Below are 18,695 nucleotides of genomic sequence, written 5' to 3' on the forward strand. Positions count from 1 at the left end.
GGAGTGGAGGGGGTTATTGGATTTAGGAAGTTAAAAATCACACAACATCAGTTTATAGTCCATCAGGTATATTTGGAAGCACTAGCTTTCAGTGCGCTGTTCTTTCATCAGGTAGTAGTGGAGTATAAGATTGTGAGAAATGAAGGAATTGAATGAAAACATGTCTTAAAGTCTATTGCAGCTCTCAGACACTTATAACCTCTCCACGTTTGACTCTATCCACTGTAAACTCTGAAGTCAAAGTACTTCAAACTGTATCCATTTGTTTTGCAATCATACAGAGTCATACAACAAGAAAGAGACCCTTCAGCCCATTGCATTGGTAATGGTCAGATACAACCACCCAGAGTTACTGGTTGAAGCAGATACTATGCCAGCATTCATGATCAAATTGGATAGGAGCTTGGAGGAAAAAAAGATAGACTCATGGGCTCAAGGTGAGAAATGTGATTGAAAATATCCGTTTGTGTACACAATGAACACCAGCACAGAAGGGTTGGACCATACTGCTACGTGCTGTAACCTCTTATCTATGCATTGAGTTTTACTATGCATTTGGTAACCTTACATAATAATAGAAGGATTCATAGTCTGAGGCATCAACCTTCCTACAAAAGCAGAAACTGCTGGAGAAACTCAGCAGCTCTGGCAGCAACTTTGGGGGAGAAAGCAGAGTCAATATTTCAACTCCAGTGACTCTTCTTCTGAACTGATGGTAGCTGATAAAAGGTGATATTTATGTTGAAGTTGGTGGGGGAAAGAATAGAGGTGGAGCCCAGAGACAGAGAATGATAGGCAGACAAAGTTTTGGAAGATAATATGCCAGGTAGAGAGAAAAGTTAATAATGGAGATGATGAGCTGGTGAAAATGGTTTGGCTGTGCTGAAAGCAGCCCATTTCATGAAAATAGCTATGGTGTTGGGCAGGTAGAGGACATAGAACGTGTTCAACCTGTAAAATTATTGACCTTGCTATTGAGGCCTGTAGGCTGCAGGGACCTTGGATATATCTGCCAAATGTATTGTTGGAAATGGGGCTCTCGGATCAGACTCATCAGCCACATAATGGCCAACAGAACCCATGAGCAGTGACATGGAATTTTCAGGGTAGATAATCATACTCGATAGTGAATGATCACCAATTATAATGATGCTAACAAATAAACTGTAACGTTTTCCCAGTAACAGATGTTAAGCCAACTCACCCAGCTAAATTTTTTGTCTCCTTTGTAAAAAAAAAATTTAAAAGCATTACATCAACAGTTTTCTAATCCACTGAGACTTATCCAGAATCTAAGGATTCTTGGAACATTATTACCAGTGGCCACTTCCTTTAAAACCCTTGGAGGAAACACCCTAGGTTCAAGGACTTATTGATCTTTAGCCTCGCTGGTTTCCCCAGTACTTTTTCTCACGTTGATTTCCTCCCCCTTCCTTCTCAAACTGCTGCACTGTCTGAACCCCTTCACTTTCTGATTCAGAGGTGGGAATTCTATCACTAAGCTTGACTCTGTGCCTTCATGGTGACTGAACAAGAGCAAAGGGAAGCACCTACGCCTCAGTGGTTGTGATTCTCCCAGGTGCCCCTGATGGACAGGAAGGGGCCAGAGGGATTTCAAATCCCTTTAGCCCAGATCTGAGATGGGAGCCTTTGACTGGCCACGTAGGCTTGCAAATTTTTATTAATTCCAAATTAAAATCCTAGGATTTTAAAGGAATTGGCTACAGAGATGATGGATGCACTGGTAGTATTATCCGCAATCTACCTGGACTTTACCTCGCTTCTAATTAAGTAATGCTTCAATTTGAAAGTTGTCCACTATATTTTCAAATCCTTTGATGGTCTGGCCCTCTGAGGTATCGACCTTCCTGTTGAGCAATTGTTAGATAGAGATGGTTTTTCCATAATAAACCACCTAATGAGGAATCGAGGCTCCACCGTTCCTGTCTAAATATCAAAGTTCAGCTGGGACAGGTTTTCGGGAGGATTGACTTGTGGGGAAGAGAAGAATGCCATTTGACTGAAAACAGCTTTGACAGCCGCCAGCCAATATTGAACAAACCAATGATTGCATTTGACAGCTGCTGAGAGCACAGAATCCCCTAAAGCTTTCAAAAGAATGTAACTCTGTAATCAGGTTCCCTCCATTAGCCAGTTAAAGCTCGTTCAGTTTTATTGACTTGGCTTTGCTTTTCCTGGCACACTAATCTACTCCAGAGACTGAGCTCCTTACAAGATTACCTTGAAGAAACTGGGTCTTCGATCTTACCTGGGGCAGTCATGCATGCAGTGATTGTGCTTGCTGAAAGGTGTAAGAATGAGAGGTTGGGTGTGGGGGCACCAAATGCAGAATCAGGAATCTTAGTTCATTTTGGTAGCCTGTTGGAAAGGCTTCTTTGGAGGCTTCCCTGACCTCTCACCTAACTAACTATTGCTGCTCGTGTACAGTCACTGGTCAGTGATCTGGGTCAAAGCTGAGGTGCTCAGTTCTCAGGCAGGGTCACCGGACTCAAAACGTTAACTCTTGATTTCTCTTCACAGATCCTGCCAGACCTGCTGAGCTTTTCCAGCAATTTCTGTTTTTGTTGCTGATTTACAGCATCTAGAGATTTTTTTTTCGGGTTTTGCTCAGTTTTATGGTTGGCTTGACCACAAATAATTAAAAAGGACTCAAGTAACGGTCGACGTACTAGCGATTTTTTGAGAAGACTTGTAGCTCAGGTTGATGATATGATTTGGAGATGCCGGTGTTGGATTGGGGTGTACAAAGTTAAAAATCACACAACACCAGGTTATAGTCCAACAGGTTTAATTGGAAGCACTAGCTTTCGGAGCACCGCACCTTCATCCACAACCACCTGATGAAGGAGTGGCGCTCCGAAAGCTAGTGCTTCCAATTAACCCTGTTGGACTATAACCTGGTGTTGTGTGATTTTTAAGGTTGATCATAAATATGTAAGTTAGCTGGCTAAGTTGGAAGTTTTGTTTTCAGATGTTTTGTCACCATATTAGGTAACATTATCAGTGAGAGTCTCTGTTGAAGTGCTGGTGGTATGTCCCACCTCTCTATTTATAGGTCTTGGTTTCTTAAGGTGATGTCCTTTCCAGTTTTTTTTCAAGGTAAGATAGATAGGATCAAAATCGATGTGTTTATTGATGGAGTGTATCACTTTCCCCTTGCCCACTTCTTCATCATTCCAGAAAGAATAGACTTGAATTTATTTAACACCCTCCAGAACGACCCAAAGGCAATTAACATCTTTCAGTTGGTAGCCAAACAATTTGTGCACAGTCCAGAAACTGCAGTGGTGGTTCTGGTTCTAGGATTGGTGTTGACTAAGACATGGGAGAACTCTTCGGTTCCTTTTCCAAGGGCATTTAAATTCACCTGAACAAATTATCTCATCCAAAACCAATATCTCCAAAAATGTTAAGCGTCCCCTCTGTACTTAGCTGTGCCAATCATTCGACATTATGTAAGGCGTGGAATGGGTCTTGAGCCCACAAGACTCTGATCAGGTAAAGAGGCAAAATGCACAGTAGTAGACCTTTTTGGGTTCTCAATGAAACCAAGAGGAATTGCAAGGAGAGGGAAGGTCTTTTCGACCGTGCTGTTACCAATCCTCACTCTGCTGAGGATTATGGTTCAATTGTGTATCTCTGAGTCTGGCTCCATTGTTTTTCCAAGCTGGATATTTGCAGGCAACACTTTCATTTGGAACTCTCATAGAAGTGCAAATTGTAACAATTTATGCAAGTTCCCTAATACCTGATGGAGGTGACTGTTACTAACATCTAGAGGTAAAATGATAATTTCAGCTCAAACAATTTTGTTTATTCCAATTTGGTTTCCTGACCCTGCCTTAGGTGATCAATGGCAGTTATTTTAGGTTTATGTTTCTTCCTTCTTGTAACCATTTTAGTCATGGAAGTCTTGATATTAACATCAGATGATGGAAGTTGAAAATTGATAGTCTATGGATGTAAGTTTGCTGGATGAGCTGGAAGGTTCGTTTTCAGATGTTTTGTCACAATACTAGGTAACATCTTCAGTGAGCCTCCAGTGAAGCACTGGTGGTATGGCCTGCTTTTTATTTATGTGTTTCGGTTTCCTTGGGTTGGTGATGTCATTTCCTGTTCTTTTTCTCTGGGCATGGTAAATGGGATCCAAGTCAATGTGTTTGTTGATAGAGTTCTGGGTGGAATGCCATGCTTCTAGGCTTGTCCTAGGATGAATGTGTTGTCCCAGTTGAAGTAGTGTCCTTCCTCATCTGTATGTAAAGATACTAGTGAAAGTGGGTCATGTCTTTTTGTGGCTAGTTGATGTTCATGTATCCTGGTGGCTAGTTTTCTGCCTGTTTGTCCAATGTAGTGTTTGTTACAGTTCTTGTAAGGTATTTTGTAAATGACATTAGTTTTGCTTGTTGTCCGCATAGGGTCTTTCATGTTCATTAACTGCTGTTTTAGTGTGTTGGTGGGTTTGTGGGCTACCACAATGTCAAGGGGTCTGAGTAGTCTGGCAGTTATTTCGGAGATGTCTTTGATGTAGGGGAGAGTGGCTAGGGTTTCTTGACGTATTTTGTTGGAAACCTTCAAGACCATCAATAATACCCTTACTGGCATAAAATTCACTAAAGACGATAGACAATAGACAATAGGTGCAGGAGTAGGCTATTCAGCCCTTCGAGCCTGCACCGCCATTCAATATGATCATGGCTGATCATTCCTAATCAGTATCCTCTTCCTGCCTTATCTCCATAACCCTTGATTCCACTATCTTTAAGTGCTCTATCCAACTCTTTCTTAAATGAATCCAGAGACTGGGCCTCCACTGCCCTCTGGGGCAGAGCATTCCACACAGCCACCACTCTCTGGATGAAGAGGTTTCTCCTCATCTCTGTCTTAAATGGTCTACCCAGTATTTTTAAGCTGTGTCCTCAGGTTCGGCACTCACCCATCAGCGGAAACATGTTTCCTGTTGCCAGAGTGTCCAATCCTTTCATAATCTTATATGTCTCAATCAGATCCTCTCTCAGTCTTCTAAACTCAAGGGTATACAAGCCCAGTCACTTCAGTCTTTCAGTGTAAGGTAATCCCGCCATTCCAGGGATTGACCTCGTGAACCTACGCTGCACTCCCTCAATAGCCAGAATGTCTTTCCTCAAATTTGGAGAACAGAACTGCACACAGTACTCCAGGTGTGGTCTCACCAGGGCCCTGTACAGCTGCAGAAGCACCTCTTTGCTTCTATACTCAATTCTTCTTGTTATGAAGGCCAGCATGCTATTAGCCTTCTTCACTACCTGCTGTACCTGCATGCTTGCCTTCATTGACTGGTGTACAAGAACACCTAGATCTCTCTGTACTGCCCCTTTACCTAAATTGATTCCATTGAGGCAGTAATCTGCCTTCCTGTCTTGTGACCAAAGTGGATAACCATACATTTATCCACATTAAATTGCATCTCCCATGCATCTGCCCACTCACCTAACTTGTCTAGGTCACCCTGTAATCTCCTAACATCCTCATCACATTTCACCCTGCCACCCAGCTTTGTATCATCAGCAAATTTGCTAATGTTATTGCTGATACCATCTTCTATATCATTAACATATATTGTAAAAAGCTGCGGTACAAACTGCCATTCCTAGATGTCACTAGAGTGAACAGCTAATGGGGAACTTCAAACCAGCGTCTACAGGAAAAGAGCACATACGGAACAAATACTGAACTACAGAAGCAATCATCCCAGCATCCACAAACAGAGCTGCATTAGAACATTAATTCAATGAGCTACCATACACTGCAGCACAGAGAAACTATGTAAAGCAGAGGAAAATCACCAATACAGTGTATTCAAAAAAATGGATACCCAATGAAGACAGTCTGCTGATTTCTCAGCACCAAACCCAAACAAGCAGACAAAACACGTCCAAAAACCCTAGCGACTTTCCCCTACATCAAATACATCTCAGAAATGACTGCTAGACTACTCAGACCTCTTATTATCATGGTAGCCCACAAACCCACCAGCACACTAAAACAGCAGCTAATGAACTTGAAAGACCCTAAACAGCCATCTGGTGTGTTCTGTGGTGGAACTAGTCCTCCAGGGAGCAGATGCAGCAGAGGTGGAGGAATTGGGAATATGGGATAGTATTTTTCCAGGAGGTAGGGTGGGAGGAGTTATAATCTAGGTAGCTGTGGGAGTCGGTGGATTTGTAGAAAATGTTGGTGTTGAGTCAGTCATTGTTGATAAAGATGGAGAGTTCCAGGAAGGGGAGGGAGGTGTCAGAGATGATCCAGGTGAATTTAAGGTCTGGGTGGAATGTGTTGGTGAAGTTGATGAGGTGTTCAACCTCCACGTGGGAGCACGAGGTGGCACCGATGCAGTCATCAATGTAGTGGAGGAAAAGGTGGGAAGTGGTGCCAGTGTAGCTCTGGAAGATGGACTGTTCTATGTAGCTGACAAAGAGACAGGCATAGCTGGGGCCCATGCGGGTGTTCATGGCTACCTCTTTCGTCTGGAGGAAGTGTGAGGATTGGATGGAGAAATTGTTGAGGTTGAGGACCAGTTCAGCCAAATGAATAAGTGTATCAGTGCAAGGTGGGGACGTTGGGAGAGGAAGAAACAGAGGGCTTGGAGGCCCTGGTCATAGCGGATGGAGGTGTACAGGAACTGGATATCCATGGTGAAGATGAGAAGTTGGGGGCTGGGGAAACGGAAGTCTTGGAGGAGTTGGAGTGCGTGGGTGGTGTCCCAAATGTATGTGGGGAGTTCCTGGACAGGGGGGATAGGACAGTAATGAGGTAGGTGGAGATGAATTCGATGGGGTGGGAGCAGGCTGAGTGTGCCAAACTACCACTGCATGCCCTTTATCCGCTGGTTTGATGGTGAAGTTAGGGTTGAGCAGAGAGAGTGGAGGAGGGTTGTGCGTTGTGAGGGTGAGAGGTGGGAGTGGGGGAGGGGGGTAGACAGGTTGAGGTGGTTAATGTCTCAGTGGCAGTTGGAAATAAAGAGGTCAAGGGCAGGTAATAGTCACGGGATGTCCAGGTGGATAGGGTGTGTTGGGAAGGGGTCCTTGGAAGGTGTACCGGAGTCTTGATGAAAAAAGTAAATTTGGAGGCAGAGACGGTGGAAGAAGTGTTCGACATCATGATGCGTATTGAACTCATTGATGTGTGGACGGAGGGAGATGAAGGTAAGACCTTTGCTGAGGACTGATCATTCGTCCTCAGTGAGGGGGAGGTCTGGGGGGATAGTGAAAACACAGCAGGCCTGGGAGCTAGGACCTGGTATAGCTAGGAGTGGGGGTGGAGACTGTAACAGGAGTGAGCGTGGTAGTGGCAGGACTGGGGGACGTGACGTCATTTAGATTAGATTAGATTACATTACAGTGTGGAAACAGGCCCTTCGGCCCAACAAGTCCACACCGACCCGCCGAAGCGCAACCCACCCATACCCCTACATTTACCCCTATACCTAACACTACGGGCAATTTAGCATGGCCAATTCACCTGACCTGCACATCTTTGGACTGTGGGAGAAAACCGGAGCACCCGGAGGAAACCCACGCAGACACGGGGAGAACGTGCAAACTCCACACAGTCAGTCGCCTGAGTCGGGAATTGAACCCGGGTCTCTGGCGCTGCGAGGCAGCAGTGCTAACCACTGTGCCACCGTGCCGCCCACACATTTGTGGAAGTGATGCTCACCACGGGGTTCTGGGGGGGGCGGGGATGGTGACAGTGGGATCAGTGGGGGGGGTGCGTGTTGGCAGTTTGCAGGTGTGTGGTCTCAGTGGGGACAGAAGTGGCAGCGATAACGGCAGATACGGGGGCAGAAGTCATAGTGATGACGTAGGGAGCAGAAGTGGCGGAACCTGTGGTGTAGGCGATGACGCAAGGGGTGGAAGTAGCTGCAGCAGCGGCCGCGAAGGGGACAGAAGTCGCAGGACGCATGGCATGGGTGATGTCAGAGGGGGCAGAAGTGGCTGTGGCGGCAGCAACGGGGGTGTGCGGAAGTATGTTTTCGGTTGGGCCTTGCATCGGTCTCAGTGGCGGTGGATTTGGTAGCAATCACGGCAGTGGTTGGTTGTCCAGGTTTGTGGTGGCTGTTGTCTGGCTGATGGTCGTGGAGGCGGCATGAGCAGCCGATGATGTTACCTAGTACAGTGACGAAACATCTGAAAATGAACTTTCCAGCTCAGCGAGCAAACTTACATCCAGAACCTCAACCTGGCTACCAATCTTCTCAAAACACGTTAATTGATAATCTATGTTTTACCACTACTATGACAGCAGCAAGCAAATAACAATGGGATTGGAAAGGAAGATCATCTGGATTACTTAAATGTTCTATCTGCTTCTTCTCAGAAAGGAGACTTGAGAACAATAAAATCCATTGGCCGACCTCAAGGGCAATTAGATTAGATTAGATTACTTACAGTGTGGAAACAGGCCCTTCGGCCCAACAAGTCCACACCGACCCGCCGAAGCGCACCCACCCAGACCCATTCCCCTACATTTAGCCCCTGCACATAACACTATGGGCAATTTAGCGTGGACAATTCACCTAACCTGCACATTTTTGGACTGTGGGAGGAAACCGGAGCACCCGGAGGAAACCTATGCAGACACGGGGAGAATGTGCAAACTCCACACAGTCAGTCGCCTGAGGCGGGAATTGAACCCTGGTCTCTGGCGCTGTGAGGCAGCAGTGTTAACCACTGTGCCACCGTGCCACCCACATTCAGTAGAGGTTCTGCATTCACATTGAGTAGCCTAGAACATCTGTGAAACCTGGCCCAAGCACTTTGTGATTAACACATTTGTGCTGGGTTGTTTTGGAGTGTACTATAAATGGAGGGTGATGGGGAGGTTAGGGGGGCTGCCAGCACATGTCACATCACCACAGCAGAGAATTCTGGCTGCCCCCCCCCCCTTCCCCATTGATCATTTCACAGGATGCTGCACCTCTCCTGATGGCTGACCACATTCCAACCCTACCCCCTTTCTGTGTCTGTATTCCCATCCCTCACTCCCACCTCTCACTGCTGGCCACACCCAACCCCCAGACTAAACCTCACTCCTATCCCTACTTATATTTTTACGCCCCTACCCTACCTCCAAACCCATACCTACCATTGTCTCCACACATGCCCTTACTTCTATCTCTACCCCCTACATGTAATGCTAAGCCTATCCCAACCCTTCCACCTACCCTACCTTTATCCCTACCCCTAATACTACACCCAGCCCTACCTTCATCCTTACCTTTGCCCCCTCTAAACCCAGCCCTATCTCAACCTTTACCTTTGCCTCCCCCAAACCCAGCCTTACCTCAATCCTTACCCTAACTCCTCATGACTTTACATCCATCTTTGAGCTCACCAACTATGCGCATACTTTGAGCATGCTAGTCACAGTGCCACCTAGTGGAGGACCCTTCAGAAAAAGGCAGTAGGCTCGAACACGTTCCTTTTGTTTGCAGAGGACAGGTCCCTCTGTATGTATGTACGTCACTGGTAGTCAGAATAAATGAGCTCAACTAATTATGTTAAATTGTTTGTTCTTGCAGCTATTAGTATGGCCACACAGATTGTTCATCAAGTCCTGAACAAGTAATTTAAATGAAACCATGGGGGGTGAGGGGAACCACAGCCACATACTGATGCAAGTTCATATCGAAATTGATCGAAGTGTCTTCACACAAAAGATAACGATTATACAGAACAGATAAATCCTGGAATCACTGATGCTACACTGGGGAAAGTGATGGAGAAAGTTAAGTGGCTTTCCTTACGCAAGATTTGGAGATGCCGGTGTTGGACTGGGGTGTACAAAGTTAAAAAGCACACAACACCAGGTTATAGTCCAACAGGTTTAATTGGAAACACACTAGCTTTCAGAGCGCTGGTCCTTCATCAGGTGGTAGTGGAGAGCTCAATCCTATTTGAGCCCTCCACAATGATCTGATGAAGAAGCGACGCTCCGAAAACTAGTGTGCTTCCAATTAAACCTGTTGGTCTATGACCTGGTGTTGTGTGATTTTTAACTTCCTTATGCATGTTTATCTTGCAAATACTTATTGTTCACAGTGAATTTAAAAATTTGACCACATCACGTGTGTAACCTTTCTGTGTCCTTTGTTGTAATTGGATTTTTTTCATTTATGCGGCTGATCAAATTCTATAATCTCAATGAAGAGATTAGGTTAGAGGAAGGATGATTAGGACAGAAGAGTGAACAGGAAAGCTCCAACTGTGCCTGGGGATTTGGTGACTCATTGTCTCTTTGCCCTGAAGGCCAATTCCAGCACAATCATTCACAGCAAATTAACTTTCTTTATTCGCCTACAACTGCAGCAACAATAGCAGCAGGTTCACGGATGGGGAGTGGAGCGAGTGCAGAAGACAAGGAATTAGCGAAAAGGTCAAAACAACTGGAAAAGAAACTACAGGAAGATGCGGAGAAGGAGGCCAGAACTGTAAAGCTGTTGCTTCTCGGTAATGCAGCTGGGATACAGATTTAAAAGGGGAAACAAAGATAAAGGTTAAACCTTTCCATTTCTGTAGATAGTTCACTTTAATTATATAATGGTAAGTTAGTTTTCTAAACTTTCTGTTAGCAAGTTTGAAATTAAGATATCACCAGGTAAATGCTTAAATTGAACTTTTAAAGGAAGCTGAACAAATATGTGATGGAGGAAATCACGTATATGTCAGCATTTGTGTCAACATCCAAGTAGCAATTCTAGCAGCACATTTTACCAGTTGGCTATCCTGTTTATTCTTATAAAAGGGCATCTGATAACATATACTATACATAACATATACATAACAATCACCTGCAACTCAATATACCCCAATCGTGAAAGTGCTTGGTTTATTAATGTACGTTGTAGAACCATCCAAGTATTGGAAATAAGAATTAAACTCAAAAATGAAACTGTCACTTCTGAGTGACAGTTATTAATATTCTGATTCGGAGATGCCGGTGTTGGACTGGGGTGTACAAAGTTAAAAATCACACAACACCAGGTTATAGTCCAACAGGTTTAATTGGAAGCACTAGCTTTCGGAGCGCCACTCCTTCATCAGGTGGTTGTGGATGAAGGTGCGGTGCTCCGAAAGCTAGTGCTTCCAATTATACCTATTGGACTATAACCTGGTGTTGTGTGATTTTTAAATTAATATTCTGAGCATTAATATCCTTCATGACCTCAGCATGTACAAAGTGCCCTACACTCAAATAAGTCCTTTTGGAGTGTTGTTATTGTTGTAATCTTAGAAATCGAGTGTGCTTTCGTATACGGCACACACCCCAAATAGCAAGGAGATAATAACCAGATTCCCAGTTTATAATATACTCAGCTGGCTGGGCACTAAATACAATGTAGAGGTGCCAGTGTGGATAAAGTTAAAATTCACACAACACCAGGTTATAGTCCAATAGGTTTATTTGGAAGTACTAACTTTCAGAGCACAGCTCCTTCATCAGGTAGCCAGCTGACAACGGAGCAGAGCTCTGAAAGCGTGTACTTCCAAATAAACCTGAAGTTGTGTGATTTTTACCGTTGGGCAATACATGTTAGTAATCTTTAGAAAAAGGCCACAGGACATTTTATATTCACCAAAGAGGACTGGCTAAGCCTTGAAATACAGCACTACCTCAGCACTGCACTGGAGTGCTATTTTAGATTTTGTTCTCAAGGTGCTGAAATGGGACCTGAAACTGCACAACCTGTTGTTTCAAATGAGATAAAGACAACTGAGACTTGGCTGAGCATCAAAACATTGTGGTTTAAGACCCTATGTTGGTTAGGTGCTATATAAACATACGTTCTTTCTAGTCACTACTTTTAGTTAATATGTTTACATTAAATTCTGTCTTTTATTTGCCACTAACTTTTTTGACAGTATCCAGCCAAAGGCTCTCGGATCAGTAAGTGTGACTGCTAGTTATTAGCAACCTCAGTTGTAGTTATTGAACTGTTGGCAACCAAATTGTGTTTCTCCCATGACAGATAACATCCATTCTGTTATATCCAAGGGTGATATTGTTTTTCTAAGTACCTAAGTGCAGGCAGTTTCTGCTCTGTGGTCTTTGTGGACACTAACTTCCTTTGTCTTTACTTTGTGGTTTTATTACAAGGGAGGGACCTGCTTTCTTTCATTATGGATTTGCATCAACTCCAAAAGGTCAGGGTAATCATGAGACAAAGACAGAGCATGCCATTTTGATACTGTTGTCCTATGCTCATGCATTGGCTCTGACTAGCAGAACCCATTACAGTTTAATTCAATTCCAAATTAGAAGCTAGCATTTTGAGATAGTGTATGAGACATGATGTATAGTGTGACAATTCTTATGGTTTATTTTGTCTTTTTCTTTAAGAAAGGTTGAGAGAGAAGTGCTACTCCAAGCCAATAAAGTAAACAGTTTTTGAGGCCTTGTTTTCTTTTAAAAGCAGCCTGAACGGGTGGTAAGAAGCTCCCACAAAACCAGGACTGTTAGTTTTAGTTGCTGCTACAGTGTTGAAGCTGAGTGTGGAAGCTGTTATCCCTCTGTCTGTTACAGCTAAAAGCTGGAGTTCCCTTCCTGCTGTTAGACTTGAATGTGAGACAATCTATTTTACTGAAATTGCCTTTGCCAAGAGTGTGTTTATGGGATGTTGCTACATTGGAAACTGCTACTCTCTGGTAGCTAAAAAATCCAATATTCTGTCAAGTTTTCCAATAGAGTTAAATTATTCCAAATTCTTTCTTTTGTTGTCTTTTAACTATAGTTTATAATTAAAGAGTGTTTGTTTGGTTTCAAGGCTGGTAGTTTGACCAATCAAATTGCATCTGAAACGCAATGCTTGGCACTTGCCTTTAAAACAAGAAAAAGATAGGATCTAAGCTATCTTCTTGAGGGGGTTTGTTCTGGTCCATAACAAACTGGGGTCTCTATACCGGATCAAAATCTCTAATTCCAGGTTGGGGTTTAGGATTACTGGCCTCAAAGGCAGTGTTGGTGTTCTTTTTTCAGAGGGACAGGTAGCATTGAGGAGGTGGGGAGGCTGCAGAAAGATTTGGACAGGTTCAGAGAGTGGCCAAAGAATTGGCAGATGGAGGACAACATGGGAAAGTGAGTGGCCATGCGCCTTGGTAGGAAGAATAGAGGCATGGACTATTTTCTAAATGGGGAGAAAATTCAGAAGTCTGTAGTGCAAAGAGACTTGGGAGTTCTAGTCCAGAATTATCTCAAGGTAAACTTGCAAGTTGAGTCAATAGTTAGGAAGGCAAATGCAATGATGGCATTTATTTCGAGAGGACTTGAATATAAAAGCAAGGATATACTTCTGAAGCTATATAAGGCTCTAGTCAGACCACATTTAGGGTATTGTGTGCAGTTTTGGGCCCCATATCTCAGGAAGGATGTACTGGCCCTGGAGCATGTTCAGAGGAGATTCACAAGAATGGTCCCAGCAATGAACAGCCTAATATATGAGGAACGTTTGAGGACTCTGGGTCTATAACTTGATGGAGTTTAGAAGGATGAAGGGGGATGTAATTGAAACTGAATGGCCTGGACAGAGTGGATGTTGGGAAGATGTTTCCATTTGTGGGAAGACTGGGACCCGAGAGCACAGACTTAGAGTAAAGTGAAGATTTTTTAGCATGGAGATAAAGAGAAACTTCTTCAGCCAGAGAGTGGTGAATCTATGGAACTCATTGCCACAGAAGGCTTTGGAGGCCAGGTCATTGAGTATATTTAAGACTGAGATGGATAGGCTCTTGAGTATCAAGGGGATCAAGAGTTATGGGGAGAAAATGGAAGAATGGGGTTGAGAAACTTATCAGCCAGGATTGAATGGTGGAACAGACTCGATGGGCTGCTCCCGTGTCTAATGGTCTAAGTTGGGTGTGCTTGTGTACTAATGGCTCTTTCAGTCACTAAGAGTTTCCTGGGGCGGAAGAAGTCACTTCAGGAGTTTTATAGAAAGTCAGCAAGGCAAAGCTTTTGGAATTGGAAAACACACTGGAGTTGGGGTTACTTGTGTCTGTGAGGAAAGGGGAGATAATTGTGGCATTTACAATTGCCTGGAATGCCACCTTTGGAAATGGCTACAATTTCAATTCAATTGAAAATGAACCAGCTTGAATTAGAAGCAAAAGGAAAAGAAAGTTTGAATTGCGACTTCAATCAGAGAGAAAGAAAAGAAAAAGGAGAGGAAGGCCTTAGCAGAAGTAAGGGAAAATAAGAGAGTTTTTGAACTTCAGAGGTTGGAACCGAAAACTCAAACTCGATTTAAAATGGCAGAGGTAGAGGTGAAAGGTAGGAGTAGTGATGAAGACACTGATGGAGAACAATCCCTTCGTAGCCAAAGGCCTAGTGGGGACCTGTTTAAATATGTCCTAGCATTGCCATAGTACAGTGAGAGGAAGATCAAAGATTTTTTAAAATTTCATTTAAGAAAGTGGCTAAATAAATGAAATGGCCGGTGACCATGTGGGTATTGTTGATCAAAATGAAGCCGGTAAGTAGAGCCAGTTAGGGTATTTGCATGACTATCAGAGGAGGTATCTGGGGAGTGAAAATGCCATCGTAAGTGCATATGAGCTGATGCTGGAAGCCCAGAGACGTTTTAGGAATATAAGGAGGGAACATGGTCAAACATACATTGAGTTTGAAAGGTTCAAACAAAGTAATTTTGATCGATGGATAAGGGGATTGAAAATAGATGAGACATGTGTCACTCTTAGATGATTATTTTGGAGGCATTCAAAAATTCACTTCCTGAAGTAGTGAGAATTTCTGTAGAAGCGGAGAGAGGTAAGGTTACAAGATTAGCAGCAAAACTGGTTGATGATTGGTCGATGTCTGGTTGGTTCATAAATCAAAAATTGACTTTCGACTTCAATTTCAATCCATGAGGGATAGAAATTGGGGAAAAGAGAAATCCTCAGGTGGTAAGGAAAAAGGAGATCTCATGGAAATGATAGCAAAGGCAATTTACCACAGGGTAAAAAGGAAACTTGAGGGGGAAAGAGAAATAAAAAAGCTCACTGCAATAAGACCAAATGAAGTCGTAGTATTAGTGGTTTAGAAAAAGTATTGGGAAGACGGATGGAGGAAAATTAGATTTTCTTTTAGATTCCCTACAGTGTGGAAACAGGCCCTTTGGCCCAATCAGACCCTCCAAAGAGCAACCCACCCAGACCCATTTCCCTCTGACTAATGCACCTAACACTATGGGGCAATTTAGCATGGCCAACTCACCTGATCTGCACATCTTTGGACTGTGGGAGGAAACCAGAGGAAACCCACGCAGACACGGGGGGAGAATGTGCAAACTCACCCAGACAGTCACCCAAGGCTGGAATCAAACCTGGGACCCTGGTGCTCTCAGGCAGCAGTGCTAACCACTGAGCCACCGTGCCACCCCAGGATAAGACAGTGAGTTTTGTTGAAGTGATAAAGGAAGGCACAGTGGAAGCTAAAAAGCTGCAAAACAATGTAAAACCTGGTCAGGGGTTGGTTGAGAAGAAGGCGTTGGATATCTTCAAATAATTTACTTGTGTGGGTCAGGTGTACTCATGTATGCCAGGAGGGGTAGGTAAAGAAATTAAGATTTTAAGAGAATACTGGAGTAAGTCAATATTTGACAGTGAGAAATGAGGAGATATATAATTTAGAAGGAGTATTGTCAGAGAAGGTGTTAATATGTGGAATTCCTAGTGAGAAGGGCAGTTTTCCATTATATAAAGTGAGGTTGGAGAAATAAAGGGGTGAAGTGGTTATGGGAGTAATAGAGAAATTTTCAGTTCCAGAAAAACAGTTCATCCTTGGTAATGATAAAGCTGGATCACAGGTAGGAGTGATGCCCACTGTGGCTGTAAAGTCTGTGGAAAATCAGGCAACTGAGGTATTACAGGAAGTATATCCTAGGATTTTTCCTGACTGTGTGCTAACAAGGTCACAAAGCCACAGGTTGAAGTAAGAGGAGAAATCAAAGAATAAAGATAAGGAAGTTGAAGTTCAACTATCAGAGACTATTCTTGATCAAATAGTTCAGAAAAAGAAAACAAGAACAGGTGGAGGACAAAATAGATATTTTTAGTTCAGAGGAAAGAGCTGAGTTCCAACAGAAGGCATTTGACAGCCTGAAATCTGTGTTAACCACTGTCCCAGTGAGCCATACCTAATTACGCACAGCCATTCAAGGTGACTATCAATGCAAGTGATGTGGATGTCAGTGCTGTACTTTTGCAAGGAGATGGTGAGGAGATAGAAAGACCTACTGGGAATTTCTCCAGATAATTAAATATTCGTCAACAGAAAAATTCCACGATTGAGAAGGAGACCTTGAGCTTGGTGTGGGTGTTACAATATTTATATTGCCCGTAATGTGTCTGGAACAATTGTATATACTGATCATAATCACTTAAAGCTTCTGGAAAAAATGAAGGATAAAAATTCCATACTGTTTAGATGGAGCTTATTACTGCAGACAATCATTTTGAAAATTATATGCATGACAGAATGAGAGAACATAACTGCTATTGGGTTGTTGCAATTTTGATGAAGGATGTGTTTATGGGACATTACTAAATTGGAAAGTGCTACTGTTTGGTAGTTAAATAATCTATTACTCTTTTAAGTTTTGCAGTAGAGTTAGGTTATTCCAAATTCTTTCTTTTGTTGTCTTTTAACTATAGTGTATGAATGAAGTGTGTTTGGCTTCATGACAGGTAAACTGACTGTTCGAATTGCAATTAAAAAAATGCCAGGATTTGCCTTTAAAATAAGAAAAGGCAGAGCCTAGGTTATCTTCTTAATTTATTTTGAGGTTTTGCTCTGGTCCAGAACAATTGTAAGTGAAATGGCCTGAGAGGCAGTAAATAAAATTAATATGCATAAATGCGAGAATTTCATAATTGACTTCCCATTTCTTAATTGAATTTTTCACTTATGATTCACCTAATTTTAGATCTCATTAACAAATTTGAGCCAACTAACCGTCCTGCATTTATTTGCATACAATTTCCATAAAGGTTCAAATATGTTAAGACTTGTACATAATTCATAATTTTGTACAATTACACACGGATGCATGTTATAGGATAGATAATCATTAACAGGCCATTCAGTCCTTTAAGCCTGTCCTGACATTCAATGACACCTTGTATATGTTGTGCCTTTCTAAAAACATCTCCAAGCATTTCATGTCCAATTACAATAACCTTGGAAAGAATGTTGTATTATTGACTGTTGTAATATTGATGAACACGGCAGGTATTTTGTTCATGATATAATAATACAGACCATAAGAAATGGAAACAGGAGCCCATTTGGCTGTCAGGCCTGTTCCATCATTCAGTAGGATCATGGTGGATCCAGCATTCCTCATGTCCACCTTCTTGCCATTTCCTCAAAACTCTTGATTTCCCCGACTGATCAAGAATCTCTCTCTCTCAACGTTAAATGTATACAACTCTGCCCTAACAGCTGTCTGTGGCAAGGAGTTCCAAAGACTCAAAACTCTGAGAGAAGAAATTCTTTCTCGTCTCCATCTTAAATTGGTCACATTATATAATAGAGTAATTATAATTACAATAATCCCACAGCCTGTAATAAGATGCCAGTAACTAGTCTGTTGTTGGTGGTGTTTGGTAGAGGAATATTGGTCCAAGCACCCTGCACTTTATCAAGCAGTGCCTTCGGAACAAAATCAGGAATTGCTGGAAAACTCAGCAGGTCTGGCAGCATCTGTGGAGAGAAAGCAAAAGTAATGTTTTGGGTCCAGTGACCCTTGTTCAGAACTACGTATTTCCAGTAATTTTTTGATTTTGTTTCCCATTTCCAGCATCTACAGTTCTTTTGGTATTTTATCTTTAGTGCCTTAGGAGCTTTATTTTTCACTTAAACAGAGAGACTGGACCTAGAGTTAATGCTTGATCAGAAATATCACCTCTAGCAAGGCAGTACTCCCTCTGTAAGGCTAGGATAAACTCTTCAGCCTTCATAGCAAGGATCAAAATGTACTTAATTGCTGGCATTTCAAAACAAAAGCCTTTCAGAAAAGTAGAAAAAAAGACCATTTTGGAAAATAAATACCTCAATTAAATAGCATTTAAACATTAGTTCATGCTGATTACAATGTTGTAATTTTTGACTGTGACTTTCAGGCTGAATTATTGTTGTTGCTTTATATTTTCTTATGCTTTAACACATCCACATCTGTTTTTACATCAAGAAGTCACAAACCCTAAGCCAAACACTACTTAATAGCGTGAAGAATGAGAAAATAATCTCCACTAAAACTGTAAAGACTCGACAGGGGGCTGGCACAGTAAGATGATCCGCTGTTAATACTAAATCTATTCCCAGCCATTATGGGAGAGATGCAGCAAACATGTTCCTGAACTAGAAAGAAGATGTTAAAAGTAGTTAAACGTATGGCATCACCAGACAGCATGAATTCAATTCCCAGCAAGATGTTTGAAAAAATGAATAAAATTCAGAAATAAAATCTGGCAGGAAGGAGCTTGGATCAGTGGAGGTTACCATGGATTACTGGCATTGTCATCTTTAAAAAATGGTGTACTAGCGCCCTTGAGTGAAGGAAACACACTATCCTTACTAAGTCTGACCATTATTTGACTTCTGCCCCATACCAAATTAAATGTGGATGAAATAGCAAG

At 42.6% G+C, this 18,695-nt stretch overlaps 1 protein-coding gene across 2 annotated transcripts in view; it reads left to right on the top strand.

Annotated features, from left to right (window-relative positions):
- The first annotated feature begins 10,307 nt into the window (after window positions 1-10,307).
- Window positions 10,308-18,695, top strand: part of LOC122563057 (guanine nucleotide-binding protein G(t) subunit alpha-2) — a 61,418-nt gene continuing 53,030 nt past the window's right edge. The window contains exon 1 of one of the 2 annotated variants that reach the window (XM_043716408.2): window positions 10,308-10,508. In XM_043716408.2, the coding sequence (XP_043572343.1) occupies window positions 10,391-10,508 (118 nt within the window). In that variant the 5' untranslated portion in view covers window positions 10,308-10,390. Of the gene's footprint in view, window positions 10,509-10,537; window positions 10,602-18,695 lie in introns of those variants that run through there. The other variant, XM_087973489.1, reaches the window with a different exon arrangement.

The sequence above is a fragment of the Chiloscyllium plagiosum genome, unplaced genomic scaffold (assembly GCF_037043375.1).
Source record: "Chiloscyllium plagiosum isolate Xiang-an unplaced genomic scaffold, Cpla_swu_hap1 HiC_scaffold_26, whole genome shotgun sequence".
Taxonomy (NCBI): domain Eukaryota; kingdom Metazoa; phylum Chordata; class Chondrichthyes; order Orectolobiformes; family Hemiscylliidae; genus Chiloscyllium; species Chiloscyllium plagiosum.